The sequence below is a fragment of the Sceloporus occidentalis genome, unplaced genomic scaffold, assembly GCF_023333645.1.
Source record: "Sceloporus occidentalis isolate IW3139 unplaced genomic scaffold, rSceOcc1.0.p SCAF_189, whole genome shotgun sequence".
In the NCBI taxonomy this organism is placed as follows: domain Eukaryota; kingdom Metazoa; phylum Chordata; class Lepidosauria; order Squamata; family Phrynosomatidae; genus Sceloporus; species Sceloporus occidentalis.
This window is the reverse complement of record NW_028317169.1, coordinates 514,841-542,195: the sequence shown is the minus strand read 5'-3', so window position 1 is coordinate 542,195 and position 27,355 is coordinate 514,841. Positions and strand designations below refer to the sequence as shown.

Below are 27,355 nucleotides of genomic sequence, written 5' to 3'. Positions count from 1 at the left end.
GCTCCCAAGCCCCAGTCTTCAAAAATTCCAGGAGCATGAATATGATGAATAAAACAAAACATGTGGGATAGGGTCCAACAAAAGCGTGGAGATCCACCAACAGCAGCTTCAGTTTCACACAGGAGTCTTGAACAATGAAGTCGTTTTGCTGATTGATTCTAAAAACGCTTAAATAGAATTTCAAATTATATTGGTAAAAGCACGTAATTGAACCAGAAACCGTGACAATGTTGACATAAAAAAAAAAGAGTACCGCAAATTCTTTCCCCCAGATGTTCCACTAATTAGTTCAATAAATCATTTTCAAATGAAGTTAGAGTTATCATCAATTCACATTGGAAATAAATCTCTCTTGGTCAAGCAAGTCCTTCAATATACTTTTTAAACTTGTTTTGGAAAAATATTGATACAGGCTATTCTAAGATGGTTATTTCTCCTTTCAGACATATATACTGCCAGGCTATTGGAAAGGTGCTGCTAATGAATTATATAATAATAAAACGTAATATTGGGTATAATATTAATACATTGCTTTCACCCATTTCTCACACACGTACACACTTGCACCTGAGACTATAGTACCTCCTATTAGAGATATCTTATGGGGATTGAAGTGTGTCTGCAGGGTATTTAAATAGCTTTCCAATACCAAGTTATATGAAACTAATTCTCTCCAAATTGGAACAGTAAACCAGAGATTTGCCAGCCATTTTTATTTCCCTGGAGGTAGCGTGAGCATCGGTAACTAAACTAATAAGCACGTCCCTGGGCTAAAAATAAGAGGGGTTTGCTGAACAGGAGTCTCCGTCTCCCACCGCTGACAAAAAAAAATAAAATACAAATAATAGGTTCTGGCAAGATCGGTGCGCTGTGGGTAATCTCTATATGCTATACACTATATCCCTGGAATATTACCATTCACTAATACTCTTTAACATCTTTAGTGCTGGGGGCTTCTGCAACAAAAGCAATAAACCTGATCGCTTTCACAGATCATTCATCAAAATTCACTGCGATTTTAGTGAAAGAGAACGATTCCATTTGGAATTCTGAGGGTTTGCAATACCTCTGCTTCCCCATAATCCTTCCAAGTATTGCCACGCGTCGGCCTTTTCGGTTTTCAGCTCATGCAGTAAGTGCTTACACAAAACTGAAAGAATATCAATTCCATTATCGGCGTGCAAGGGCCTTCCACCTCGTTAGGCATCAATGAAAATGGCTGCATTGCTGTGGCGATGATTGAGTTAATGGTGAATTAAGAGTAAATGAGAATGGGAGCGTGCCGTCATGGAGATTTTACTTGATTTCCTTACATCTGTTCTTCAAGGGGTATAAATGGGGATAGTTTCCTATGCATATCAGTTCAGATAATCAGGCATAGTTTAGCACACATGATTAACCGCCATAATTCTCTATTTATCATTCTGCTTACTAAATAACAATGTGCAAGATTATATATATATATATATATATATATATATATATATATATATATATATATTAGAATCCCACAATATGTATCATAGGAAAGTGTATACTTTTTATTTTATTACTTTACCGAACAGTTCGATTTACTCCCCACTCACCTCAAACAATGGGTAATCATATGATAAATAACGGTTTTTGTGGTCAATCTTGAGTAGGTAAACGTTATGCTAAAGAAATTTAAAGTCACCTTTCAGCAGACAATTTTATAATGTATGTCTGCTGGCCACTTACCAAGTTTTACGAAATGTAAAAGAAGAAAAAGAGAAGCTTCATTTGCAATTGAAACATCAGAAAGAAAATAAAGAAAATTGCCTTCATATTAAAAAGAAGTAACCTAGGGTAGAATGCGTATGTCAATACTTAACATATGTGGATTTTATATGAAGCAGCAGAGTATGCGACTTGAGAGCCATGCACTTTTCATGGTTATAGTAGGAGCAGGTAAATACACAACAATAGAAAGGCATGGCAAATGATCTCAAAGCTGGACTCTGATTAGCTCTATGAAGTTTTAGCCATAGTGGTCACTAATCGCGAATACACAGATAAAAAACGTCAGCTCTCCGTTTACTGCGAAACAGACTACTGAACCCTAAGAATACCTAAACCATGCGTTATGCATAATATAAGTGCATATGATGGCTGGTGTGTCCCAGTGCACCATATCATATTCACTTTAACGCATGGCCCATTTACATTTTCATGGTGTTCCTCCTTATGCATTTGCCCTTTTCCCCACAGCTCAGTGGATTTGACATACTTACTGCTTTCAATGGAAGCCGTTTCCTGCCACTGATTGGCTGCTTAAATCACATGTGCCACCAGAACTGCAGCTTCTGTGTCAGGTAAGGTTTTTTTTTTTTATTATTTTATTTCAATTTTGGAAGAATGTGTACTACTCACAGACAGGGGCGTAACTAGAAACCTCAGGGCACCGGTGCGAGAATCTGTTAAGGGCCCCCCCCCAACCCCCATCTATCCCTTTCTCACGATCTACCCTCTCTCTCCCTACCCCCCCTTCTCACGATCTACCTACTCCCTCCCTACCCCCCTTTGTAGGTCACTTACTGTCAACTCCTGTGTTGGGAATGTGAGGCGCTTGTCTCGGGTGCCGGCACTTCACTGCCGGCGCTCAGTGTGAAGCGCCGGCACCCGAGACAAACGCCTCACGCTCCCAATACTGCACTCTGGGCAGCGCTGAGGCAGGCGGCAGCGGCGGGAAGCAGAGGAGTCCTGGATTTCTGTCAGTCAGGGGGGCCCAAGAGGTGCCGAGCGGTCGTTTTCAGCAACCGCTCGGCACCCCTTGGGACCCCCTGACTGGCAGAACTCCAGGGCCCGGTCGCAGTCGTGACCCCTGCGACCCCGGTAGTTCCGCCACTGCTCACAGAGTATTTTAATGTGCACTTTATAGTGGGGGAGTCAGGGACACTAAACTGTCCCATTAACAACATAATGCAAAATAACTTTTATAAATGTGACCAGCGATGTATTTGATGCTTCTCTTATGGTTATATTTTATGGGTGGCAAGTTAAATTCGTACACACTGTCGCTGAACAACACATGTGGCACCACCGGGAGATTTTTAAAGTTAAGATATAGGGAGTTTTTTGTTTGTATTTTTATTTATTTATTTGTAAGGAATTGCCAAATTTAAAAAAATAGGATTACGCATAACAAAAATGACAAAGCCATACAAGTTTAGGAAAACTAGAGAAGAGAGTATTCTTCACAATTTCCAAGTAGTCCTCTTTAAAAGGGACAGTAGCTCTTTTGGCCCCAAATCCCTCTGTACATGTTTACTGTAACGTTCCTCTCTTCTAGGAGCTCGGAATATATTAAATTGCCTAACTACAACAGTATACTTCTTAAAAATATTTTATTAGCCATCAACATGCCTGTCTATGGGGGTGGGGGGACACCAAGCGTATAGAGAGGCTTCTGCTGAATCCCCTGTGCATTTATTACATGCTATTACATGCATTAAAGTGCATATGACGGTTGATGCGTCCCTTAACAGTTGAGGCATGATGCCCGGAGTTACTGTTAATGTGAAACCAGCTCTGCTGAGTGGTCCCTCAGCGTACAGACATAGAAACAGAGACTAATCGCACAGTTGGCAGTTTTAAAAGGACATAAAGCTGTAAAGGAATAAAACCACAGATAGCGGCAGATCTATAAAGGGGAAAAACAAAACATGCATATCTTATAACACCAGTACATTACGTTTTACATCTGTGCTTCGCCCGCCCTATTGTTCTGTGGCAGAATAGCTCTGCTAGCCTGCTATATTAAACCAGCTAAACTGGCACCCAACTGAGCCGCATACGATTCAAAGCAGTGACGTTTCCATATGGTAAAAGAAGAGGCTGAAACAAATTATGTTCCAGAAATAGCTGAAAGAACGCTGCCGAACAAACAATGACATGGTTTTTTTTCCCTTTCCCATTGAAAAAAGTTTGCTCTACTATACTAGAAGGCCTAAAGGAGCTCTTGTGGAACTACAGTACCCGCGATGCTAACACACGCGCATGCTGGCCAAGCATCATGGGAGTGCATTTCCACAGCTTCCATCTAAAACCTCCTCTACACCGGGAGTAAATCAAAACGGACAGCTACATGAAACAGATGCATCGGAAAAATACCATACACCCTCTTGCCTTAAACTAGTGATCTATCAATTATAATAATGTCTTTGTTTGGCAGACTTTTTTCTAAAAGTCCCACTAAAGCTTAAAAACTTTCTTCCTTCTTTTGGAAAGCAGGAGGTTTTTTTTTCTTAATCGGCCATTGAGATCTGACCACCAAGTGGCTGGTATATGAAAGTTTGCTAATAAAACATGAGGACGCGGAGGGGCAGACTGGGGATTTAAACTGGGCCTGGGACACACCAGGTAACCTTTAGTATGTCGTGATCATTAGGCTCAATATGCAGGAGGTGCCAAGAGTCATTAATCACTTTTCCATTATAATTAACTATACTATATTATGATCCGGGTTTTGTTTTTGTTTTTTTTAAGAATCCACACTATGATCCAAATAATAAAAATTATAATAATGTAACAAAGATGTGCACCTATATATATATATATATATATATATATATATATATATATATATATATATATATATATATATAAATACGCAACCCGGTTGCGCTCCCATGGAGAATGCCATCCTGTTGGCACCGAGTTGTGGTTCCAGATAAACAATTCATGCCCCGCGCCATTCTCACGGTTATACCGTAAATCATTTAAAGAGTGGGACAGCACTTCTTCTAATTGTAGCCAGGGATTTCTGGGCAGTAAATCACAACCTCCGCTCTCAACTAACATCTATACCCCGGCCTACAAAGACGTAGAAAACAGTACGGAAAATTGTTTCCTGCACTTATATTGAATTGTTAATCAATACGGTCCCCGTCTTTTAAATCACCGCTCTTTTAGACTACATTGATGTTTCCAGGACTTGTTACATGAAATGTTTTTTTGTTGTTTTTTTTTTTTTTTTTTTTTTTTTTTTAGATCGGCTCACTTGTGATGAAAGTATAATTTGAAACAAATGTGATTTTTTTTTTTAAACCTTTTTAACCGAGATCACATGTTGAATCTGCATCTAGCATTATAAAATACCTTGGCACAATTGCTTTGTTTAAAATAAAAAAAAAAGAGCTATATATATATATATATATATATACTTTTTACAGATGGTTCAGATATCGAACAGTTTGCTTTAATCCCCACTCCCGTCAAACAATGGGTAACCGATATCATATGATAAAGAACGGTTTTTGTGGTCAATCATGAGTAAGTAAACGTTCTGCCAAAGAAATTTAAAGTCACCTTTAAGCAGACAATTTTATAATGTATGCCTGCTGGCCACTTAGCAAGTTTTAAGAACTGAAAAAGAGAAGCTTCATTTGCCATTCAAACATCACAAAGAAAATTATATTAAAAAGAAGCCCAAATTCACAATAGAAATTTAAAGGGGAGTGGTGCAGCATTTAGCATAATGAATCAATATATTAAAGTAACACCTTAGCCCCTATTTTTTAAATGTGTTTAATGGATTCCAATATATTTGAGCCGATGCATAACAGTACATGCGTTTATTTTGTTGACTTCGTGGACTTTAGTTGGAGCTCAACTCTTATACATGTCAGCTGCAGCCAGTCAAATGGAAGGCAGTCTGGATTTAAGGGCAAACTCCGCCAAAGAGTGGACAATCATTACAGATAGCGAGTGCTGGACTTGTGTACTGATGCCTAGGAGGGCAGAAGGGTTTTTTTTTTTTAACCAATTTCTTCCTGGAGGTTTATTGAGAAGTAATACTATTTCTCTATTTCTCCTGAACCATTAGCAGTCTTCTGGTAAACTGACTTAGGCTCCGGGTATGACATCATATCCACGATCTCATTTCACTAGTACGCTGCGTAGTGAAGCACGGAACTTGCCGTTCCTTCAGGCTTCACTACCAACTGTCCATCACACTTGTAGGACATATAAGATAAGAGAGGAGAGTGGGTACACAGGATAAAATGCCTCTGTGAATTACCTTCCAAAACAATTTATATGATGCCCTTGTCAAAATCATTTATTTCCCTGCCTTTTCACACATTTCCACAGTGGGTATGTATGGACACCAGAAAGTCCTGTATGCTCTTACCAACCACTTAATGCCTTGTGGCCCCAAGCCAGAATCATTTTCCCATCTCTCCATTAATTTATCCATATTACTATATTTCTCTGGATTAATGTTGGTGAATATAAAAGCACAGTAAATAAAATGGAGTTTGAGAATATGCTGATTTTCTATGCATGCAGATTTATTATTAATATTTTGCACAAGGTATGAACCGTACAGAACGTGTATTTTAACCCCTTCGTGACAAAGGCTGATTCTATTTTTTGTACCCTTCGTGACAATGGCTGTTTTATCGTTTCTGCGGTGTTTGTGTTTAGCTGTAATTTTCTCTTAACCCATTTACTAAACCCACACAAGTTATATATTGTTTTTTTCAGGACAAGAAGGGCTTTCTTCAGACACCATTTTTTATATATGATGTAATTTTCTATAATAAAAATAATAAAATATGACGAAAAATTGAAAAAAAAAAATTCTCACTTTTATTTGAAAAATCTTTTATTCATCATAAAAAACTACTGAAAAAACCTGCTAAATAGATTCTACTATTTGTCCCGAGTTTAGAAATACCCAATGTTTTTATGTTTTTTTGCTTTCTTCTACACGTTATGGGGCAATAAGTACAAGTAGCGTTTTGCTATTTCAAAACCATTTTTCTCTGAATCTGGTAATTCTGTCTCCATGTGGTATTTGGGGCATCTTTGAAGCCAGCAAATTAAATTTACCCCACCAAACCATATATTTTTGAAAACTAGACACCCCAGGGTATTTTAGATGCTGATAGTTTAACCCTTTCCATGCACTAATCCTACCACCAACCCTTGTCAAAGTTTGTGAAAGTAATTGTTTTTGCTGTTTTTTAAACATACTTTGTACTTCAGGTGTAAAATTACAGCTCCTGGTATGTTGTTGCTGTCACACAACACCCCGATATGTGTTCAGCAACATCTCCTGAGTACATTGATACCCCACATGCATGGGTTTGTCAGATTGTTTGGGGGCAAAAGGGCCAAATTTGGAACATGCCTCCTCAGCCGTATACCGCTGCATGGCAACAATTGCAGCAAAAATAGTGGGGAAGGAAAGGGTTAATGGCTCTAATAAAAAAAATAAAAAAAACCCTAAAAAAAAAGTACAAAAAAAAAAAAAAAAGTAAAAAAAAAATGTAAAAAAAAAGAACCCCAAAAACAATTGCCACTATGCAAGATCACTGTTTATGCAGTGATCAATGGCAATGAAGGAGTTAATATTAAATGGGTGGCTCTTATAAGAGCCTTTGGATCAATATATATATATATATTATTGAGAATACCTAAAAACACACTGATCTGTCTCTCTCCCTCACTAGAAGCAAGTGAAGGAGGGAGGCAGATCCAATACTGATCAAAGGCAATGTTTAGAAAACATTGCCTTTGATTTAGCAAATCATGATCACTCTTATGAGTGATCTGACCACTAGGGGTGTTATTCACTGGATGTCCATGACATCCAGCAACACCCCCCCCGATGATGACAGCAGGCTCCGCCCCCGGCTTGATGGGTGCCGCCATCTTGAAACACCGCATGTGTTTCGAAGACGCCGGCACCGGGAAGGTAAGTTGAGCATTTAGGAAGCGATCGCGAGTCGCTTCCTTTGCTAAACAGGTGTTGCAAAGATGCCTCAATACTGAGGCATCTTAGCAACACCAGCTAAGCAAAGGAAGCGACTCGCGATCGCTTCCTAAACCCGTTTTTCGGCGGCGGGCGCCGCCATGTTTGAAAGACGTGCAGTCTTTCAAACATGTTTTTTTATTTGCTCCTAGGAGCGATCGGGGGGGGCCGGGAATGTTTTTTTTGGTGTTGCTCAATGCCTCGATGTCGAGGCATTAGAGCAACACCGTTTGAGTGAAAAAAATCGATCACGGATCGATTTTTTCACCCGTTTAAAGACGTGCCGGTCCTGGCACGTCAATTGTCATAATCGTCACGATTTTCGGTGACGTGCCCGGACCGGCAATTGTCATCAAGGGGTTAAACAACACCTATTAAGAACTTGTGGCCTAGGTGTCGAAGCAGAAACTATTATTTTATCAGCGTGTATTCAATAGAGAGTGTTATAATCCATCTCTTAAAGCTGCGATCCTCCAGAGGTCTCTTCTTTATGGATGTACTGTACAGTATGTATGAATGGAACACAGCATATAAGAGGAGAAAAGGCAGAGAAAAGGAGCATAAGTAACTATTATGATCCAAATACTTAGCGCGCACATAGGCTTGTTTAGTTACTGATAGTTATGATGTTTGAAAGCAGAAGTGACGGTGACAAAAGATTGAGTGTGGCAATCCATAACATTTTAACTGTTTGAATCCCTAACTTAACAAAAAAAGCCAATCCCTCTTATCATATCACTGGTGCTATCTCACTGCCACCAAACTTACAAAGTGGCTTTAAAACTAGAAATGTGGATCGTCATTTTCTAACTGTACGCAACCCGCTCAATACACAATACAGACACAAAAGCATAGATAAATCATTAACGCAGACAGGCAAAAAAAAAAGTTAACCAGGCCAAATCCTTTTGTGCGGATTTGTCCTTTGGTTGCGGTTGGGGAGATGCTGCACTCTTTTTTTTGCTTGCTTCATCTCTAACGATTTATTAGCAACCCTACAGCCACTTCCATGCAGAGCCCTTCCCAGATAAAAATCAATGCTGTGTGTTTTACAGCTTCAATGACCAAAAGCAAGATATCCCGCAGGATTCTAGATCTTGCCAATGACAAAACTAAAATCGTCTGATCTTCCTTTTACAACCTACACATCAAAACCGTTCTATCATGAGTACTGGCCCCTAATGACCAAAGCTAAAGCCTTATTAGGCACTGGTAGACACTGTATTATAATATACTGTATGCATACATACACATTATATATATATATTAATATATATATATATATATATATATATATATATATATTATATACACATACATACATACCACAAAGGTGCCTTATTAATGGTCTCCAGATCGGCTTTAAATTCAAGAAGATTCTTGGGTTAAAAGGCAGTGTGGTCCCACTGATCGAGCTCCTTGGTAAGCAAAATAAGATAGGAGTCGCCAAAACTGGGGTACTTTGACGTAAAGGTGGGATAAGCAATATGTGGCCATTTAAATATTTAAATACTATTTACTCTGTCAGTTTATTGTATACATTGTTGTGATATATATATATATATATATAAATATACACACACACACATCATAGTCTTTTTATACACAGCTCTTGCATTTTAGGGGACCAGATGTATTTGGACAGTTGGCTGCCCAGCTTTACAAATATCGTTTTGAATTAAAAACAAACAAAAAAACACTGCAGAACAATGCACTAAAAGTCCAAAGAACCTTTTCCCAATTACTGCTCATCAATTATTAGTAATCATTATTTTATTCAATACAGTGTTATTACAATGTCTGCCCATATGGAGTCGTCAGTGTGGAAGAGGTTAAATATTTTTGCTCCATAACGGCAACCATTTAATTGCAAGGGGGCAAACTTAATAATCTACTGAACAGCTTCATTAATTTGCTCCATAATCTGCACAAAGTTCCTTTATAACACTGAAAGAAGGCACTTAGGAGTGCTTTGAAGTTGAAAGACAAATTACTTTGAAACTGAAATCACTACTAACAAGCATGAAAACGCACTGCGCCTACTCTCGAAATGTTTCCTTCTTTTGTTATAGCAAGGATGGTCTCCCCCCAGCCTCCCCCCGACTGGACAAATCCTCCTATCAGATAAACCACGAGAGGTGGCGGTGGGTGCGCTCATAAACTAAAAAAGCACTTTGCCTCGTTTGGTTTTGAAGTTCAGGACAATCTTCTAAAAACCTCTTAAACAGATAGATTTAACCACTGGAGCTGCCAGTCTTAAATGGAAATCGCAAGTCAAAACGAAATTATACTAAATTGGCTTTATTAAGGATACACAATACGCGGTGTGGCCTGCTACTCTTCCTTTTGATGTCTACACCTGGGATTTTCTGAATTAGTTAACGCCAGAAACTGGGCTAAATGGAGCAGCCACGCTGCATTTTAGCTTTTTATACCTGGCGCACTATTATTTCAAGCTAGCAGTCCACGGTTTAAAGGGGAAGAGTCATCCTTTCAAGCTTCAGTGTAAACTTATTAAACGTACCAATAACTTAGGCTTTTTAGTTTTCCATAAGTGTAATTATTTTGCTGATATTAGAATTTAAAAAAAGATGGCAAAACTAGAATATTTAATCAAATTTTTTTTTTTATTCTCACCCGCCCTTACAAATGCCACCTGAACCAATCAACAACATTCTTAATAATAAGAATAAGATAAGTTACAATATAAATGCAGTGCTTATTTTAATCTGGAAACACTATTTTGTAGGTTTATTTGGGGTAGTGAAATGTAGGACATGGCGAAATATACATAGATGGACCTTAATTTATTATGAGGACATGCATGGACGATCTATAACCAAAGCAGTAGCAGATGTTGGTGGTGTGATATAAGCAATAAACGTAGAATGACAATATAAGAATTTAGCATTAGTATACAAGTATTTTCTGATGCGTAAGTACTAATATGCGTGTATTAAACAAGTATATACAATGATACTATAAATATATTGGGGCTGTTTTTGTAAGAAAATCTTCAAGGGGTACTCAAGCTATCTCATCAGAATTGATAATTTTGATCATTTTGCAGTGTTTCTTGGGGTACTTGGGGTAATATGCATAGCCCAGAGCCAGCTCCAGCACTGGTTTACCTGGGATTTCTAGGAAACTTTTAAGTTAGGCTTCCACAGTCAAAAACACCAGTTGGTACACACCTGACCCATGTGAGATTCCAAGGCGGTCTAATAAGACCCCCAAGTACGCATGAGCAGAATGTGGTGCCACTGATTTAAATGGGCGAGCTTTCCCGTCAATGACTGCCGTGACAAGCAGTCAAAACTAGTGCCAACTTGGACACCAAAGGTTGAGTTGCTTTGTGGCTCTGAGATTACAGATAGATATATCTTCAGCTGTCACGGGACTAAAACTCTCGACTTTCACACAACACAGGCTTACTGGAGAGGTACTTGGTTACTCAATCATGTAATGATAACATCCATTTTTTTATGAACAGGATTTTTCCATTTTTTGTTGTTGCTTAAAGTAAATTGTATTTTAATAAGTTATTACACCAGTTAGCGGGTTGTAAATCTAGCCCAGAATATACAATTTTCTAAATGATCTCTGTGTAGACGTCCGGAATCTCTTGAGTTCTGCACGTTTGCAGACTCTATAGTGAACACAATAAAACCTTCCGATAACGAGATTCCCTTCTGGTATAACAATCATTCTTGTTTACTTTTTTTTTTGTTACTGATCAAAAATATCACATTGCCCCCACCGAGGTTTCCTCCAGCTCTAAAAAGCGATGAAAAAGAAAAACATCTGGAAGAGATTGTGAGTTTCCATGACATGGTTCAAGTTTTGAAAACTTCATTTCCACTACATTTCACATGAGCATAAGACAGACAAACAGCCTATTTTTAGCCCAGTGTATCATTGATTAGTTACCGTAAAAATGCCAAACTATGTAAGAATCATATTCTGGTGACATTTAAATCCTCCTCCTGTTTGCAATCAAAGTAGACGGTGAAACATCTCATGTGTGCTTGCGGATATTTCTAGCGTACCACCTACACACCAAGGAATAGCCTTCTTAGAAAGATCAGCTTCAGATATAATCAGAGTAAATTTTAAGGACAGCATAAATCATTATTCAAAATATTTTCGTTCCCATCATTCACTGACAAATACATATGCCAAAGGTATAAGTCATTTACCACCAACATACTGTAGGTTTGTCCGCATCAATCAAAATACCACCCAGGGCTTAAATGATAGGTCGTTAGGACAGGAAAAAAAAAAAAGAGGAGGAAAAAGAGTAGACCTTATTTAACTGGCACATACACAGGGGTATGAAAATGTTCAGAATCCATAAAAAAACCTTAAGGTCGGCTGCTGTTCTCGCTGGGAGGAAAACCACAGAAATGTAAAAATTCAGATGGTTTTTTTGCCCAATCTAGAAGTTCAGGGGGTATAACAACCAACATTCAAGATAAAGTATATTGTAAGGGGTCTTGGTAATTATTTATTGTACCACCAAGGGACATTTGTTAAACTTCAAGACAGCTAAGACTTATACATAAACTAGATGATTCCCTGTTAGCTTTTTTTTATTTTTATTTTCCATTTGTTGTTAAATATGGCTGAATTTTAGCACGTTGTGGCTGCCCATTACCAATGTAGGAGAGCAGGCATACCGTTGACCTCATTAAGAACATATATAATATTAACATTCAAACGGACAAGGGAGGCAGCATAGATTATTTATTTCAGATCCACAACATATTATAGTGACTTTCCCATGTGTCTGGGACGTTTATAAACAAAAGAAGTGCATGTTAACCCATTTATAGAAGATATCATTGATTTGACAAACTCAAGAGATGTACCATATTTGCTCGATTATAAAAACGACCCTGATTATAAGACGACCCCCCAAAATCTGAATATTAATTTATGAAAAATAGAAAAAGCCTGAATATAAGACTACCCTATAGGATATAGGAAAAAAGTTTTACTAGTAAATATTAATTCATGTAAACTATGTGAACACTTTTTTTTATGATTGAGAAAAATATTTTGTTTTTACTTCCTTTTTTTTTTTCAACCTGCCCCCCAGTTATGCACATCTGCCCCCAGGGTTGCCACTCTGCCCCAGAAAGGCCTCATACCCCATATATGCCACTGTGCCCCATGATATGCCTTGTAACCCTCTAAATGTCAATGTGCCCCATGATATGCCTTTTGACCCCATATGTGCCACTCTGCCTCAAGAATTGCCTTATACCCCTATATGCCACTCTGGCATTTAGGGGGTTAAAAGGCATATTATGGGGCAGAGTGGCATATAGGGAGGTATAAGGCATTTCAGGAGGCAGAGTGGCGTATAGAGGGTTAAAAGGCATTTCTGGAGGCAGAGTGGCATTAAGGGGGTTAAAAGGCATTTCACAGAGCACTCTGCCTCCAGAAATGCCTTATGCCCCCCATTTAACACTCCCTCCCCCTCCCTCCTCCAAACTTAGCGGAGCTTCTGAGTCCCCGGTGCGTAGTCCGGACAGCGTGTAGAGCTCTACGCGATTCGCGTAGACAACTTCCGCTGCAGCCGGGAGGAGGTGCGGCTAGCGGCGGCGGTTGTCTGGGTCCATCGCGCAGACCTTGCCCGGCTGTCAGAGATCACGGGGAACTCTGGTCTCTGACAGCCGGGGAAGGTCTGCGCGATGGACGCAGACAACCCCCGCTGCTAGCCGCACCTCCTCCCGGCTGCAGCAGAAGTTGTATATGCGAATCACGTAGAGCTCTACACGCTGCCAGGTGCTTAGTCCGGGCAGCGAGTAGAGCTCTACACGCTGCCCGGACTAAGCACCGGGGACTCAGAAATACCGGTAAGTTGGGGGGGGGGGACAGGAGGATCCAGGTCCCCTGCATCGCTGCGGGGGATCTGGATCTTAGTCTCATAGCCAGACCTAGTTGAGGTCTGATTATAAGACGACCCCCGATTATAAGACGAGGGGTATTTTTCAAAGCACTTGCTCTGGAAAAAACCTCGTCTCATAATCGAGCAAATACGGTAATTAAAACAGTAAGATGTACCTGTGTTGCACAGCTTTATCTTTCGCATTATGAAGGGATATTTTTATGCTTGCAGAATATACTCAGGCGCTTGGACCCTTCATAATACATACTTAATATGGTGAAACTAAATTGCTAATTTCAATAAAAAGGTAATCCATACCCAACACATTGCCTGCAGGTACTTCATCCAGTTCTTCCAGTTCCCGGCCCATAAGAAGATAAAGGTTGTCCAAAGTACAACATGCCATGTGAGGAATGGAAGGAAGGTCCTCTCCTGGGCCACAGACAGGAGACAACTATAACGGTAACATAGAACAATGTATGGACTAAATTATACCTTTTAAACTGCTTATCGAGAAGACTCTATAGATATACAGATATACGAAATATGCTTCTTATTACAAACAAAGAATGTAAACCCAATTCCCAGAAATCCCAATGCATTCCTGATATTAAGACAAAACAACAGGCTCATAGTTCAAAATTAAGCTCACATGAGCCAAAGAGTGATGAAAACATTTCAATAGGTTCATTTTCCATTTTAAATCAATTCAAATTTTAGGAAGATCAAAAAAATACAACCAAGAAATCTGGTGGACTCCAGATAGCAAAATAGCCAACTTTTGGATATACCTATTAGGTTATTACAAGCAATGTCCAGTCATTTGCCATCATTATCAGATACAAATAAAGGGGTAGTAGGGAGAAGCTACTTTAAAAACATGAACGTTGTTCAATGTCTTACATTTATACAATTTTGCAGGTCCAAATCTCTACTTGCAAGATGAAACCCTGTTGGGAAACTGTATCATGAATTGAAATGCCTTCTATTAAATTATACGCCCTATGTTGGTTGCTGTCACTACATTATATAGGTCCTCATAATGCCGCTCAGACCTCTATGTTGTCACAAATATACATACTGTTTTCCTGGCCAAATACAAGCACACTTAAGGTGATAATCATTGTAATAAAAAGAGCAGTTTCTAAATGAATAGAAATGTAATCTGCTGTTGATTACCTGTAAAGTACAGTTCCCATATGTGTTAAAAAAAAAAATGTGATAATACTCAGTATTAGGTTTACTTGATGTGATTACTCACCATGTAGCATATTTATCAAAGTTCTATTTTAGCAAAACAACAGGTTATTTATATATATATATATATATATAAACTTATACATATATATATAAATGGTATACATGACTTTTTTTTTTTTGCTTTAATTTGTTTATTACTCATTGCAGGGATATTTGAAAATTTAGCAAGAAGTATTCCAGCCTGCAAATCCTGCACAGTTAGTGGTCTCCGACTGATGAAAGGATTTGCAGCTAAATGGTTTTGGTAATAAAGCAGCACTCAACCACATAAGGCAAGTGACTGAGTTACAATTTGAGAAGCTCTATTTCATCATGAACAAAGTGAGACGGAAGACAAAAAGATGACGCCTAATGTGTTTCACACCTTGCAGGAGGCAACTTACATAGCTTTTTGGACTTTCTGTTTGGATGTCTTCAAATTCATGGCCAAGCAAGCAAAACATTAGGTGTGGAGAATAAGGGAGAGGTGAGAGAAAAAGTCCACCAGTCCACCAATGGGACACCCAACCTTCTTCCAAGGTTCTCACACAAAATAGCTGACAAGATTAAACAGATGCCTCCCATTGGGTATTTGGCTTATATATAAAAGTTGTTCTGGACACCACATGGCAAATCATCAGTTACAAAGTTGCATCAATCACCAGCTACAAATTAATTACTACTTGGACCCCAGCTTGTAGTCTATTTCCTATTGCCTCCTTCTTGTGGCATGGCAAACCACTAGTGCTATATGGATTATCCCACACGAGAGTGGTTCTGGAAATATAAAAGCTTTGAATGAAACTTAAAAAGGATGAAAGCATGTACAGTAATCAGTGAGAAACGGATATATCAGCTCTGAGTGCTATTAGCAGAACGTGTGTTTGCTTACAGCTCTATAGAGGTCACCTCTAAAATTCAACATTTACCCCCCTATGTACAATAATCCCTCCACTGTAATAGAAGTAAAGAGGAAATGGGCATCTTCGGCTGCTCAGAATGTAATTACCCATATGCCAACATTCAGAGGATAGGGTAAGAGGGGTAACAAAAGCTTGTCAATTGTATAACTGTTGAATGCTTAGATATCATGTTATCCATAAATTACTTTAACTGCTAACATGTTTCAGTTTGTGAGATTTTGCGCACTGAGCCTGCAGTGTTGCTCATGAAGACCTTATCTAGCTTTGAATGGTCAAGGGAAACCACTTATAATAATGTGCATTGTAGCAACTTTAATATACATTAAAGACACACTTTTTTAAAATAAATTAAATATTGAACCCACAGACCATGGATGTTCTATTGCAGGGGTGTCCAACATGCGGCCCGCGTGAGATCGGCAGCCAGGATCACAAGAGCCCTGCTGCTTACTTGTGGGAGGGGCTATTCTCTGCTCCAGTCCTGCCTCCCCTGCTGAAGTCTGTGATCGGCATTGAGAGAGCTGTGGTGCAGGTAAGGGGGTGGGGGAGGGTGTTTGAATGAGTATGCCTGATTGAGGGAATTAATCTGTGAATTAATTTGTGTGTGTGTGATAGCATGGATGTGTAAGTGCTGGAACCTAGGCATGATGGGACTGTGATTGCTGTTAACAATCCCACTCCTATCATGCCAAGTCAGCCAGTACATGCTGAAACCTGGCTAGCTTTCCCCCTTGTGTATTGATGCTGCCAGCAGTATGGGGTCCGCACTTACAGCCACCCTGTTCCAGCATGTACTGGCTGACTTGGGATGATAGGAGTGTGAACAGCTAACAGCAATCTGCTAACAGTCCCATCATGCCTAGGTTCCAGCATTTACTGGTTGCCTGGGTATAAAGAGTGTGTTTGCTGTTAGCAATCAGAGTCCTATCATGCCAAGTCATATTGTTGTGTTACTTTTAATAAAAGTGTGGTTACACACTAAAATTGGACAAAAAATACAATGCCCAGCCAACCAGTACATGCTGGAATCTGGGTATGCCTGAGATTGCTGTTAACAATCATAATATATAATTTTTTTGTACAATTTTGGTGTGTAACTTACTTTTATTAAAAGTGGGGGGGGGGGTCACTTTCAGTTTCGGCTAAGTGAACCCTGAATTTTCGGTTTTGGTCCAGAATTTTCATTTTAGTGCATCCCTAAAATAAATAGAACTATTTCATTTTTACTTATCCAGAATCCTGCATTTGTAGTCACAAAACTTTCTAGGCCCAGAAATCAGTGAGAGGAAAAGTAAAGGTTTTGTGTCATTTACTTTATTTTAATCTGCATATTTTATTAACCCCTTCGAGACAAAGGCTGATTTTACTTTTTGTACCCTTTGTGACCAATGGCCTTTTTAACATTTCTGCGCTGCTTGTGTTTAGCTGTAATTTTCTTCTTTCCCGTTTACTGAACCCACACACATTAGATATTGTTTTTTTCAGGACAAGAAGGGCTTTCTTTAGATGACATTGTTTTGATTGTATCATATTATTTACTATTAAAAAAATTATAAAATATGGTGAAAAATTTTGAAAAAAATGACTGTTTCTAACTTTTAGTTGAAAAATCTTTTACTCATCTATAAAAGGTAATGAAAAAACCTGCTAAATAGATTCTACTATTTGTCCTGAGTTTAGAAATACCCAATGTTTTTATGTTTTTTTGCTTTTTTCTACCCATTATGGGGCAATAAGTACAGGTAGCGTTTTGCTATTTCAAAGCCATTTTTTCCAAATCTGGTAATTCTTCCCCCCATGTGCCATTTCGGGTATCTTTGAACCCGGCCAATGCAATTTACCCCATCAAGTCATATATTTTTGAAAACTAGACAGCCCAGGGTATTCCAAATGCTAGTATTTTAACTCTTTCCATGCACCATATCTACCACCAGTCTTTGTCAAACTTTATGGTAGTCATTTTTTTGCATTTGTTTTGTCATACACATTTTACTTCAGGTATGAATTAAAATGTTCTAGTTTATGTCACTATCACAAAACACCCCAATATGTGTTCAGCAACATCTCCTGAGCGCAGCGATACCCCACATGAATGATTTTGCCTGGCTGTTTGGGGGCAAAAGGGCCACATTTGGGGCATGCGCATTTTTCAATGTTGAACTTTGGCATTTGGGGATCCACTGCCCATGCCCTATTTGGTACATCTTTGAGCCGGGCCATTTCAGTGTGCCCAATAAACCCATATATTTTTGAAAACTAGACACCCCAGGGTATTTCAAATGCTAGTATTTTAACTCTTTCCATGCACCATATCTACCACCAGTCTTTGTCAAACTTTGTGGTAGTCATTTTTTTGCATTTGGTTTTCCACACACATTTTAATTCAGGTATGAATTAAAATGTTCTCGTATATGTCACTATCACAAAACACCCCAATATGTGTTCAGCAACATCTCCTGAGTACAGCGATACCTCACATGAATGATTTTGCCTGGCTGTTTTGGGGCAAAAGGGCCACATTTGGGGCATGCGCTTTTTTCAATGTTGAACTTTGGCATTTGGGATCCACTGCCCATGCCCTATTTGGTACATCTTTGAGCCAGGCCATTTCAGTGTGCCCAACAAAACCATATATTTTTCAAAACTAGACACCACAGGGTATTTTAAATGCTGGTATTTTAACTCTTTGCATGCACATATTTTACCACCAGCATTTTTTCAAAGTTTGCAGTAATATTTTTGTGTGTGTATTTTTCCCCCACACACCTACTTTATGTATGAATTTACAGCTCCTGGTATATGCCGCTGTCACACGACACCCCATAATGTGTTCAGCAACATCTCCTGAGTGCAGTGATACCCCACATGCATGGGTGTGTCATTTTTTGGGGGAACTAAAAGGCCACATTTGGTACGTGTGCATTTTTCTAATTGGAAATTAGATGTGTGGCCATCCTTCCCCCCGTGTTAATTGGGACGTTGTTGAACCTGGCCCATTCAATTTACCCCATCAAATCATACATTTTTTAAAAGTAGACACCCCACGGGCATTTAATATGCCAGTATTTTAACTCTTTCCATGCGAGAATTGTTTTAAGCTAATATGCTAATTTTAGGACTTGCTCACAAAAATATATTTTTTATATATATATTTTTTTTTTTTTATTTTTTTTTTTCAACTTGGAGGTTCCCCTGATAGTGACATCAGTGGGAAATGATTTTTACATTTTACTGTTTTTTTACAATTTTTTTCTAATTATTATTAATTTTATTTTATTTTTTAATTTATTTTTACTAATCACACTGTGATTAGAAAGCTGGGCTCCATTGACTTGCATGGTGAATGCAGTACCTGTATTCAACCTGCAAGTGGAGCCAAAGTTCTCTAGATGGTCTGGACTATCTAGCGAACTTTTAAAATTTGTGGTTCCTGTTACAGGACGGCGGCCATCTTCCTTGATGGCGAAGATTGCCGGCAGCTGCGGCTGTGACCGCTCTCCGGAGCGGTCACAGCCCATCAAAAGGTTAGTGTTTGGTGTCGCTGGATGCCTCCTGATCGAGGCATTCCAGCGACACCATTTAAGTTTAGGAGGCGATCGTCGATCGCCTCCTAAACGCTTTTAAAACGGGCGTCCGCCGCCATACAAAGTATGGCGGATGTTGACGCCCCGTGGAGGGGCCAGAGATGGCCCCTTCGTGCCGATCGCGGCGTTGCTGAATGCCTCGAGGTCGAGGCATTCAGCAACGCTTTTTGGGTGCAGAAAGCGATAGTAGATCGCTTTCTGCACCCGTTTAAAGACGTGCCGGTCCTGGCACGTCAATTGTCGTAAAGCACATGCTTTTCCGTGCCGTGCCAGGACCGGCAATTGTCATTAAGGGGTTAAAGGCCATATTTTCTCTCAGTGAAAAATGAGTGCGGCCCGTGCACGTATACAATTCTGATGAAGTGGCCCACTGCAGAAAAAATTTGGACGCCCCTGTTCTATTGGATCTAAAAAAGAACATACATGATAGCTGATTGGACCAAAACCACCCAAGATGCTCAAATTCCTTGAGGAATGTCTGCGTGATTCCTCCCTCCCGTATATTGTCCCTACCCATTTGCTCTACACCACCACCCCAATAAGTATTCCATAAGGTTGACCCAAATACTTCACTTCTGATGCCTGAACACAGTGATGATTACGTGTGAACACAATGAAAATTAGCTCAAATCTTTAATAATTTATGAGAGTTTACAAACATTTATTCTGGTTACTGTACCTTTTGCTCATCTACAACCATGACAAAACAGGCTAGTGTAATTGCTAGGAGGCCTATTGCTCGGACAAGATGGGCATGGAATTGCTTTGTACTCAAGGTGTTTGCTTTCTTGATTATTATTTACACAGATATTGACTCTTTTATATGTGCAACTGATAAAAAAAAATAATAATTTACAACATCTTTATTGTTGTTCTATTGAAGAATAATATATGAATGATCTTCAGCTAGCCCAGTTCCATGATTACTTCAAAGGCACTAATAGATGTATTAGCATATAATCACCTTTTCTTTATTATAGTAATATTAATGCAATTACCGACTAAATATCTGTATCAGAAAATTATATCTATTTAGCTTCATACTGCGGCAACTATATAATTATCCAGCAATTATAGCCAAATTTCTTCAATGCACTGGTGAACTGCCTGTTTACATTATTGTGTCCTTTTGATTTAGTTGGAAATATAAAAAGGCTATTTAATTTTAACATTAACTGTATTTAAAAAGTTTAGAAAGTATTTATTAGCATTCTTTTGAAATGATGCATTTTATTTTTACCATTTCAGTATTTCTCATATACAAGGAGATTTAGCATTTTCTGTCATATTTCCTTTTATTTAATTTATGTATATTCTTATTATCTCTTGCCATTTAAAAAAAAAAAAAATTATACCTGTCCCACTCTCTTTACCAGAATGGAACGTATTATAATGCCTGCTTCTTGTAAAGTGCTAACGGGAACACAAAAAAAGTGAGTTTGTATTAAAATACATTAATTTTCCTTTGTCTTAGCTTTTAAATAGATTAAGCCAAAAATCAGCTTTTAAGATTTTGTGGTATATTTTAATACTGATCTACCCACCATCTAGAATTTCTGTGACTGTCAGGATCCTTAATTAAGTAAGTTTAGTCAAGGTGATCTCAAGTAGCCATTATTTTATTATTATTATTATTATCCTTTATTTATATAGCGCCAACAGTTTACGCAGCGCTTAATACAATACATAAATTCAAGGGATATGACAAAACAAGAATTGACAGACTAAGACAAACCGATACATTTGGTGGAGAGAGCCCTGCTCGCAAGCTTACAATTAAAGAGAAGGATTCAGATAACATATAATGTTCCTACACTTCAATGCCCTTTGGCGACGAAAACAAAATAAATAGGGTACACACTCATTACATACGTAATCTTAATTTATAATCACTAATCTCATTAGTAAAAATTAACAAAATAAAACATTACCTTATGCAGTGCTTTTATTGGATCATATTTTGGTCCCAAAACAAATATCTTTTGTCCTTTGCGTGCCACACCACTAAAAACTCGAGCAAAAGCAATGAAAGTACTTTTGTCGACATCAACGCTCGTTTTCGGGTTCAAATCCAAAATCTCACTAGGTGAAGGCTGGTCACCTTAAAAGATATAATGGAAGATAATTAGTGGACACCCGAAATTGTCTCATCTGTGATACACAGTTATAGAGTCCCAAGACCAGATGTATGCAGAAGACAGCTCTTCTGTAGCAAATGAGCATCATAGATTATGTATTTCCACAACAGCTTAAGTGCTATCTACTGGCTATAATTGCTTTCAGGAAATATGGAAAATAATGGAAAAGGATACATACTTTGGTGGAACATGTATTCTTCCAATGTTAAATTCGAAGTTGGAGGTAATACAGTCAACTGCTGTCACCTTCAATTTATTTGACAATACTCTGGCTGTTCAGTCACTGCTTTTCTTACTTTGTTATAGCTGATGAGCGCGATTGAATGCATGTGACCATTAAAGAGTCCTCACATAGCACCTTCTACTCCATGTCACCACATAGAAAAGCTATGTATGACTCCTATAATGTATTGGGATACATAGCTGGCAGGTTAAAAGCCAAAATATTAATTAAGCAATGCCTTGGAACCTATAGATTCTTCAGACTGGGGTTATGCAAACGTCTATAAAGCCTATGAATGTCATGAACTGTCCGAGAATCCACTTTTCAGAAACTTCCAAGTTGCTAAAAATCGATCACATACTCCTTAACCTCCCCACTACCTAACACACCAGAAATGTTAGTAATTACGCAGTCTGCGGATTTATGTCGGCAGCAGTTTGCGGAATGTGTTGATCCAAACGTTGTATAATTGCCGCCTTTACGGTGTAAGCCTTCAACGATCGTAAAGTTGCAGTTAAATATCCTTGAGGGAAGAAACTTAATAAAGTAATGAGGAGATAAAATTACCTTTTGTGTTTCCATTGTTTGCAGTAATTTCACGTTCATTGCTGGAAGGAGCCTGTTCCGCAGGCTGTTGCCCCTGATTGATTGCCATCTTTTCGGCGTGCCGCTGTCTTGCAAGCTCCCTTCTCAATGCAATTTCTTCCTGAGTTAATGGCCTGTGGGAAGTGGAGTTATATGCATGAGAAGTACAGCATGGCTAATAGGCAAAAAGAAGCATTGATTTTGGATATTTGATTGAAATATCTAACAATTACTAGACACATCTGGGAAATCCTTGTCATTTAAGTCTAACACACGGAACATGTAACTTCAGCTTCAACATATAGTTCTCTCGTCCATACAGGCCTAAAATCCAGAGATATTTCTTCTAATAAAGTTGGTCAGAATCATAATCAGGGTTTAGCGCAGGGATACTTAATTTCTATAGCCCGTCGCCCAGGTGTCTTTTTCTTTTCTTTTTCATTTAGCCCTGCTGAGGGCAAGCAGCAGGGTTAGGATCCAGATCCCCCACAGCGCTGCGGGGGACCCGGATCCTACTCTCCGGCAGCCGGTGGACGTCTGCACAATGCGCATAGACAACCTCCGATATTGGCACTTCCGACGGGACATATATGGTGGAGCACCGGCGTGATATAACCTTCCCGGGCTCCACCATAGAGGCCCCGGCGGAAGTGCTGGCAGTGGAGCATTGGGCAGACGTTCACTGGCCAGCCCCGCTAGACACCAGGGAGTCTGGGGGTGCATTGGTAAGTCAGGGGGGGAGTGGCACTTCTAGGGAGCCGAGTGGCATATCTGGGGAACAGAGTGGCATTGTGGCTTTTATCAGAGTCTGTACAGACATTTAAACAACAATTGGATGAATACTTGCAAAAACATAATATTCAGGGATGTAATTTGTTAGATTATGGGGAAAAAGCTTCTTGATCCAAGGAGAGATCAGACTGCCATTCTGGGGTCAAGAAGAATTTTTTTTCTCTAATATGTGCAAAATTGGAAAGAGTCACAACTGGGTTGTTTTGCCTTCTTTTGGATCAACAGCAAGAAATTAACAGATATGGGGAAGGCTGAACTTGATGGACACATGTCTATTTTCAGCCTAACTATGTAACTAAGAATATCTGGGGAGCAGAGTGGTGTATCTATAAGTAAGGTGCATTATGAATTAAGGGGGGGACCTTAAAATGGCTTTGGTTTTCTGTCTGTATATAACATATGCTCACTAACTACATAATAGATACCAAAAATGTTAAAATACATGTATTCCTGTTCATTAGATAAAATACTGTTTTACCACTCCACTAATGTGGATGCTACTCCAAATGATACATGCCTAAGTAAACTGTCTATGTTAAGAAAAGTATTCATCTACATAGGATTTTCTAAGTAGGATCAACCTTCTAACATTAAAGGCATTAGCTTCAAGAATCGACCACATCGCTAAACCGTACTACAGAAAAACTCAGCTCTCCAGAGGAGATCTGGTAGGGATGGATACTCAATTAAGTCTTATTTAATCGATGTGTTGGATAACATTTATATATGATAAAGTGTTAAATAGTTTAACCACTCTTCCTATAAATAAAAAGGATATAAACTTTTCCCCCATTTTTCCCCATTAATTACCCACCATTCACAATTTGCCCATCACATACTTCTTCATACTCAAAGAGAAAGCATGAAATAGGAAGCAAAGATATGAAGCAGATATGAACCAAAAGAGTAAAAATGATGCAAGTAAAATAATTATTATATAATGAATTAGTGTAATCCTAGTGTTTTTATGAGTGTAAGGTTTTAAAAAAATCTTTAAAATTCATAACGTGCTTACATATTACACAGTTCAGTTCTGCTTGTAAGACTAAATCACGACAAGATGTAAACACCCATATACAACAAGAAATGAGGGCCCAGCTGGCAAGAGCTCATTAAAAGACCCCTTGAACCATAGCTACAACAAAACAGAATAGAAACACATCTGAGGGCTCATATGGAATGACAAAAATATGTTTGATTTGGCCGATAATACAAAGAGGTGGGAAGAAGGGAACTTGTCAACAGCAGCACAGAGAAAAGTGAAACATGCTGGTGCTCTGTCATTTATAGAAAATGCACTATAGCCCCAAAACCAGTTAAAATGTTACATGCTAGCACATAAACCAGGGGCCTGTGTGAAGAAAACATAAAAAAAGATGAAAGAGCGGGCCGAGACTGGGATAAGGAGGCAGTGTGCATTACTGTCAAAGTGCGGAAGAGAACAGCAAACACCTAGTAAAACAGACGACGTGAAACGTGGATATTAAAAGTTCTCTTTTTACTACCCTGTAATGCACCGCTTGCCTTCCTCAGGAAAGGCGTTTGCACGACAAATATGCAGTACTACACCATCATTTTTCCAGGTGTCATAAACTAAAACACATGCACTCAAGATGCTGACACAGGAAAAAAAGCCATTGAATAAATTTAATAAATGGGAGAGTGCTTTTGTCAAACAAAAGTGTTTCAAAACAAATAAAGTAATAAAATGATTTTTTTTTTTAAATGTACATTTTAAGTGCATTTATTGAGTTGTTATTGAGCTACAAGAGTGCCATCACTCTTTCAGGCCCCCAATAAGAGCAGCTCTATTTGCGTTTGGAGTCTTATTTATTTTACTTTAAACCACTTTAAACCACTTCCGGTACACACACTGCACTGCGTCCACACGTCCCATATATACATTATACACGCACACCCGCTTAATGTGCGACTCCGTATTTAAATATAGTCGACTCCCTGTCTAGTTATTACTAGGAGCATCGGTGTCTCGCAGGTACGCAAAGGTTTGGGTTTCAGCGTTCATATGCCTATGAGGACATGTCCGAGAGAATGGGTGATACTGTGTGTGCAAGTGGATAAGATTCTAGAGGGTAGGGATCTTGAGTGGTGGTTGGTTATGTTGCGAGTGTGAGGGTATGAGGATGCTCAGAGTAAGAGGAGGGGGGGTTACAAGTAGAGGTTTGCTCAGCGCCCATTTAATTCTGAGAGAGAGCCAATTTGGTAAAGATGATACCTTTATTTCCTAACTGATGTATAATGGATTGTAAGCTTTTGTATTATAACGTGCCAGAAGAAGAGACCCAGATAGTCTCGGAATCTTGCAATCCATTATACGTCAGTTGGCCAATAAAGGTATCATTTTACCAAATGGCTAACATGGTAGAACTCTATACATTTAATATTAAGGAAGGCTTGAGGTACAGTCCACCAACGGCTAAATGACATCAGTGGCCCGGACCAAAGTACCCATCCTTAACACAGAATATTGATCATACACATAAATGGGCACAATTTGAAAAATATATATATTTTTACTGCCTGCAACATCCTAACATGTGAATTCATGTGTCAACCTATGTACAATTCCACCTCCCCATCCACTTGTAATTCATTTATCGGGTTTTATCTATAATCAAGGCCAGCAGCTCTGCCAAACAGCATGGGTTTTGGCACAAACTCAGAGAATGCTGTTATACGTAACATGTTCCACTTTCATTGATAATCAGTGGCAGCCATCAAAGAGACCACATTAAAAGGAGTTTTTACTCTTGGCAATCAATACAAAAAAAACCTGTCAAAAGCCAGAGGAAATTTGTTGCTGGAGGATTTAATGTTAGTGTCATAACTGTATATGATGCAGCATTTGGTTATAATAAATGTTTTTTTAAAAAAAGTATTCAACTCGGCAGAGTACGGCACGTCAAAGGGCATTCCTGCCATGTCTAGCTTGGCTTGGGCTTGACTCCAGTAAACAACTACATTTAACTATAATTATTAAAATTATTATATTTTTGCTTTTACCTAAAAATCTGAAATCCCTTTTCATATCATTCATTTGCCATATCCAAAAAACAAGAGAGTTACAATTCATAGCAAATGCTATGTAGACAACATTAAGATAAAACTACAAACTCATTGGTTAATTCTATTTTTTTCACCAGTATTTATAAAACAAACAAAAAATGTTTAGTTTTTTGTAACAGAAACTGCATAGGAATATGTTATCTTAACGTGTGTTATGGTCCATTATGTAAAATCATTTTAATGTTGTTGTTAGCTTTATCTTTTGTAACTACTACGGAATCTACTTGCACTCTATAATAAATATAACGTAATACAATTTTATATTATACTTGCACCTACATTTATATAATTTATGTATACTGACAAAGATCTACAACTACAGTATTCTCCTGAAAGATGAAACCAAAGCAGATAGTAAAGTGATTATAAATTCAGGGTAAAAAAGCAAACAACTGTCAAGCGTTAACATACAGTATTTGTCTATTTTATTTGCTCTACTATAAAAAGGGATTGTCATCGGAGGAACTTTAAAAGAGCAATGTATTCCCCATATGTATGAGAACATAGTAACATTGCACGTGAAAATGCATTAGGTTGGTTGGTTGTTTTTGAGGCAATGGTGGCACAATTTATGTATTTAACAAAGTAGGAAAATTCAAAAATATTTTGCCGTTTCCGGATAACGTTTGCTATCAAAAGAAATGAAAGTGCAGAGCTTTAATTTGCTGCAAACTTTATATATATATTGCAGGCCTTAAACAGAATATGAAAGATGACATCATCATCAGAGTCTATTTAAGGGCTTCAAACTGCAGGTCTTGAGGGTCACAAACAGACCAAGATTTCAGTAATTCCAGAAGGTCACTGGCGTTGGCCTTTCATAATATTTAGCTAAGTCAAGTTGTGGTCGAGTTGAAACAAGAACTCTCCTTTTAGTGAACCAGACCGAAAGAGGTTTACACACTAAAGAGAGAGCTGGCAGGAGAGCTATGGGTTCATCTACCTCGCTTCCCTATTTATCCGGCACGTCCAAATTTCTCCAACAAGAAGAGCAGAGCAAGTCCTGCATAATGCATAATTCAGTAGGAAGGAGACTTTAAAGAAACCTTACTTATTTAACTACGAATGGAATATTGCCATGAAACTAGCATTAATCTTTTTAAACTTG

At 38.6% G+C, this 27,355-nt stretch overlaps 1 protein-coding gene across 3 annotated transcripts in view; it reads right to left on the bottom strand.

The window, feature by feature from the left end:
- The window catches only part of LOC149278425 (elongation factor-like GTPase 1), a 117,208-nt gene that overhangs the window by 68,094 nt on the left and 21,759 nt on the right, over nt 1-27,355 (bottom strand). For 2 of the 3 annotated variants that reach the window (XM_089501967.1, XM_089501969.1), the window contains 3 exons: nt 22,351-22,502; nt 21,339-21,523; nt 13,995-14,130 (listed from right to left, as the gene is read on the bottom strand). In XM_089501967.1, coding sequence (XP_089358093.1) covers nt 13,995-14,130; nt 21,339-21,523; nt 22,351-22,502 — 473 coding nt within the window. The remainder of the gene's footprint in view (nt 1-13,994; nt 14,131-21,338; nt 21,524-22,350; nt 22,503-27,355) is intronic. The other variant, XM_089501968.1, reaches the window with a different exon arrangement.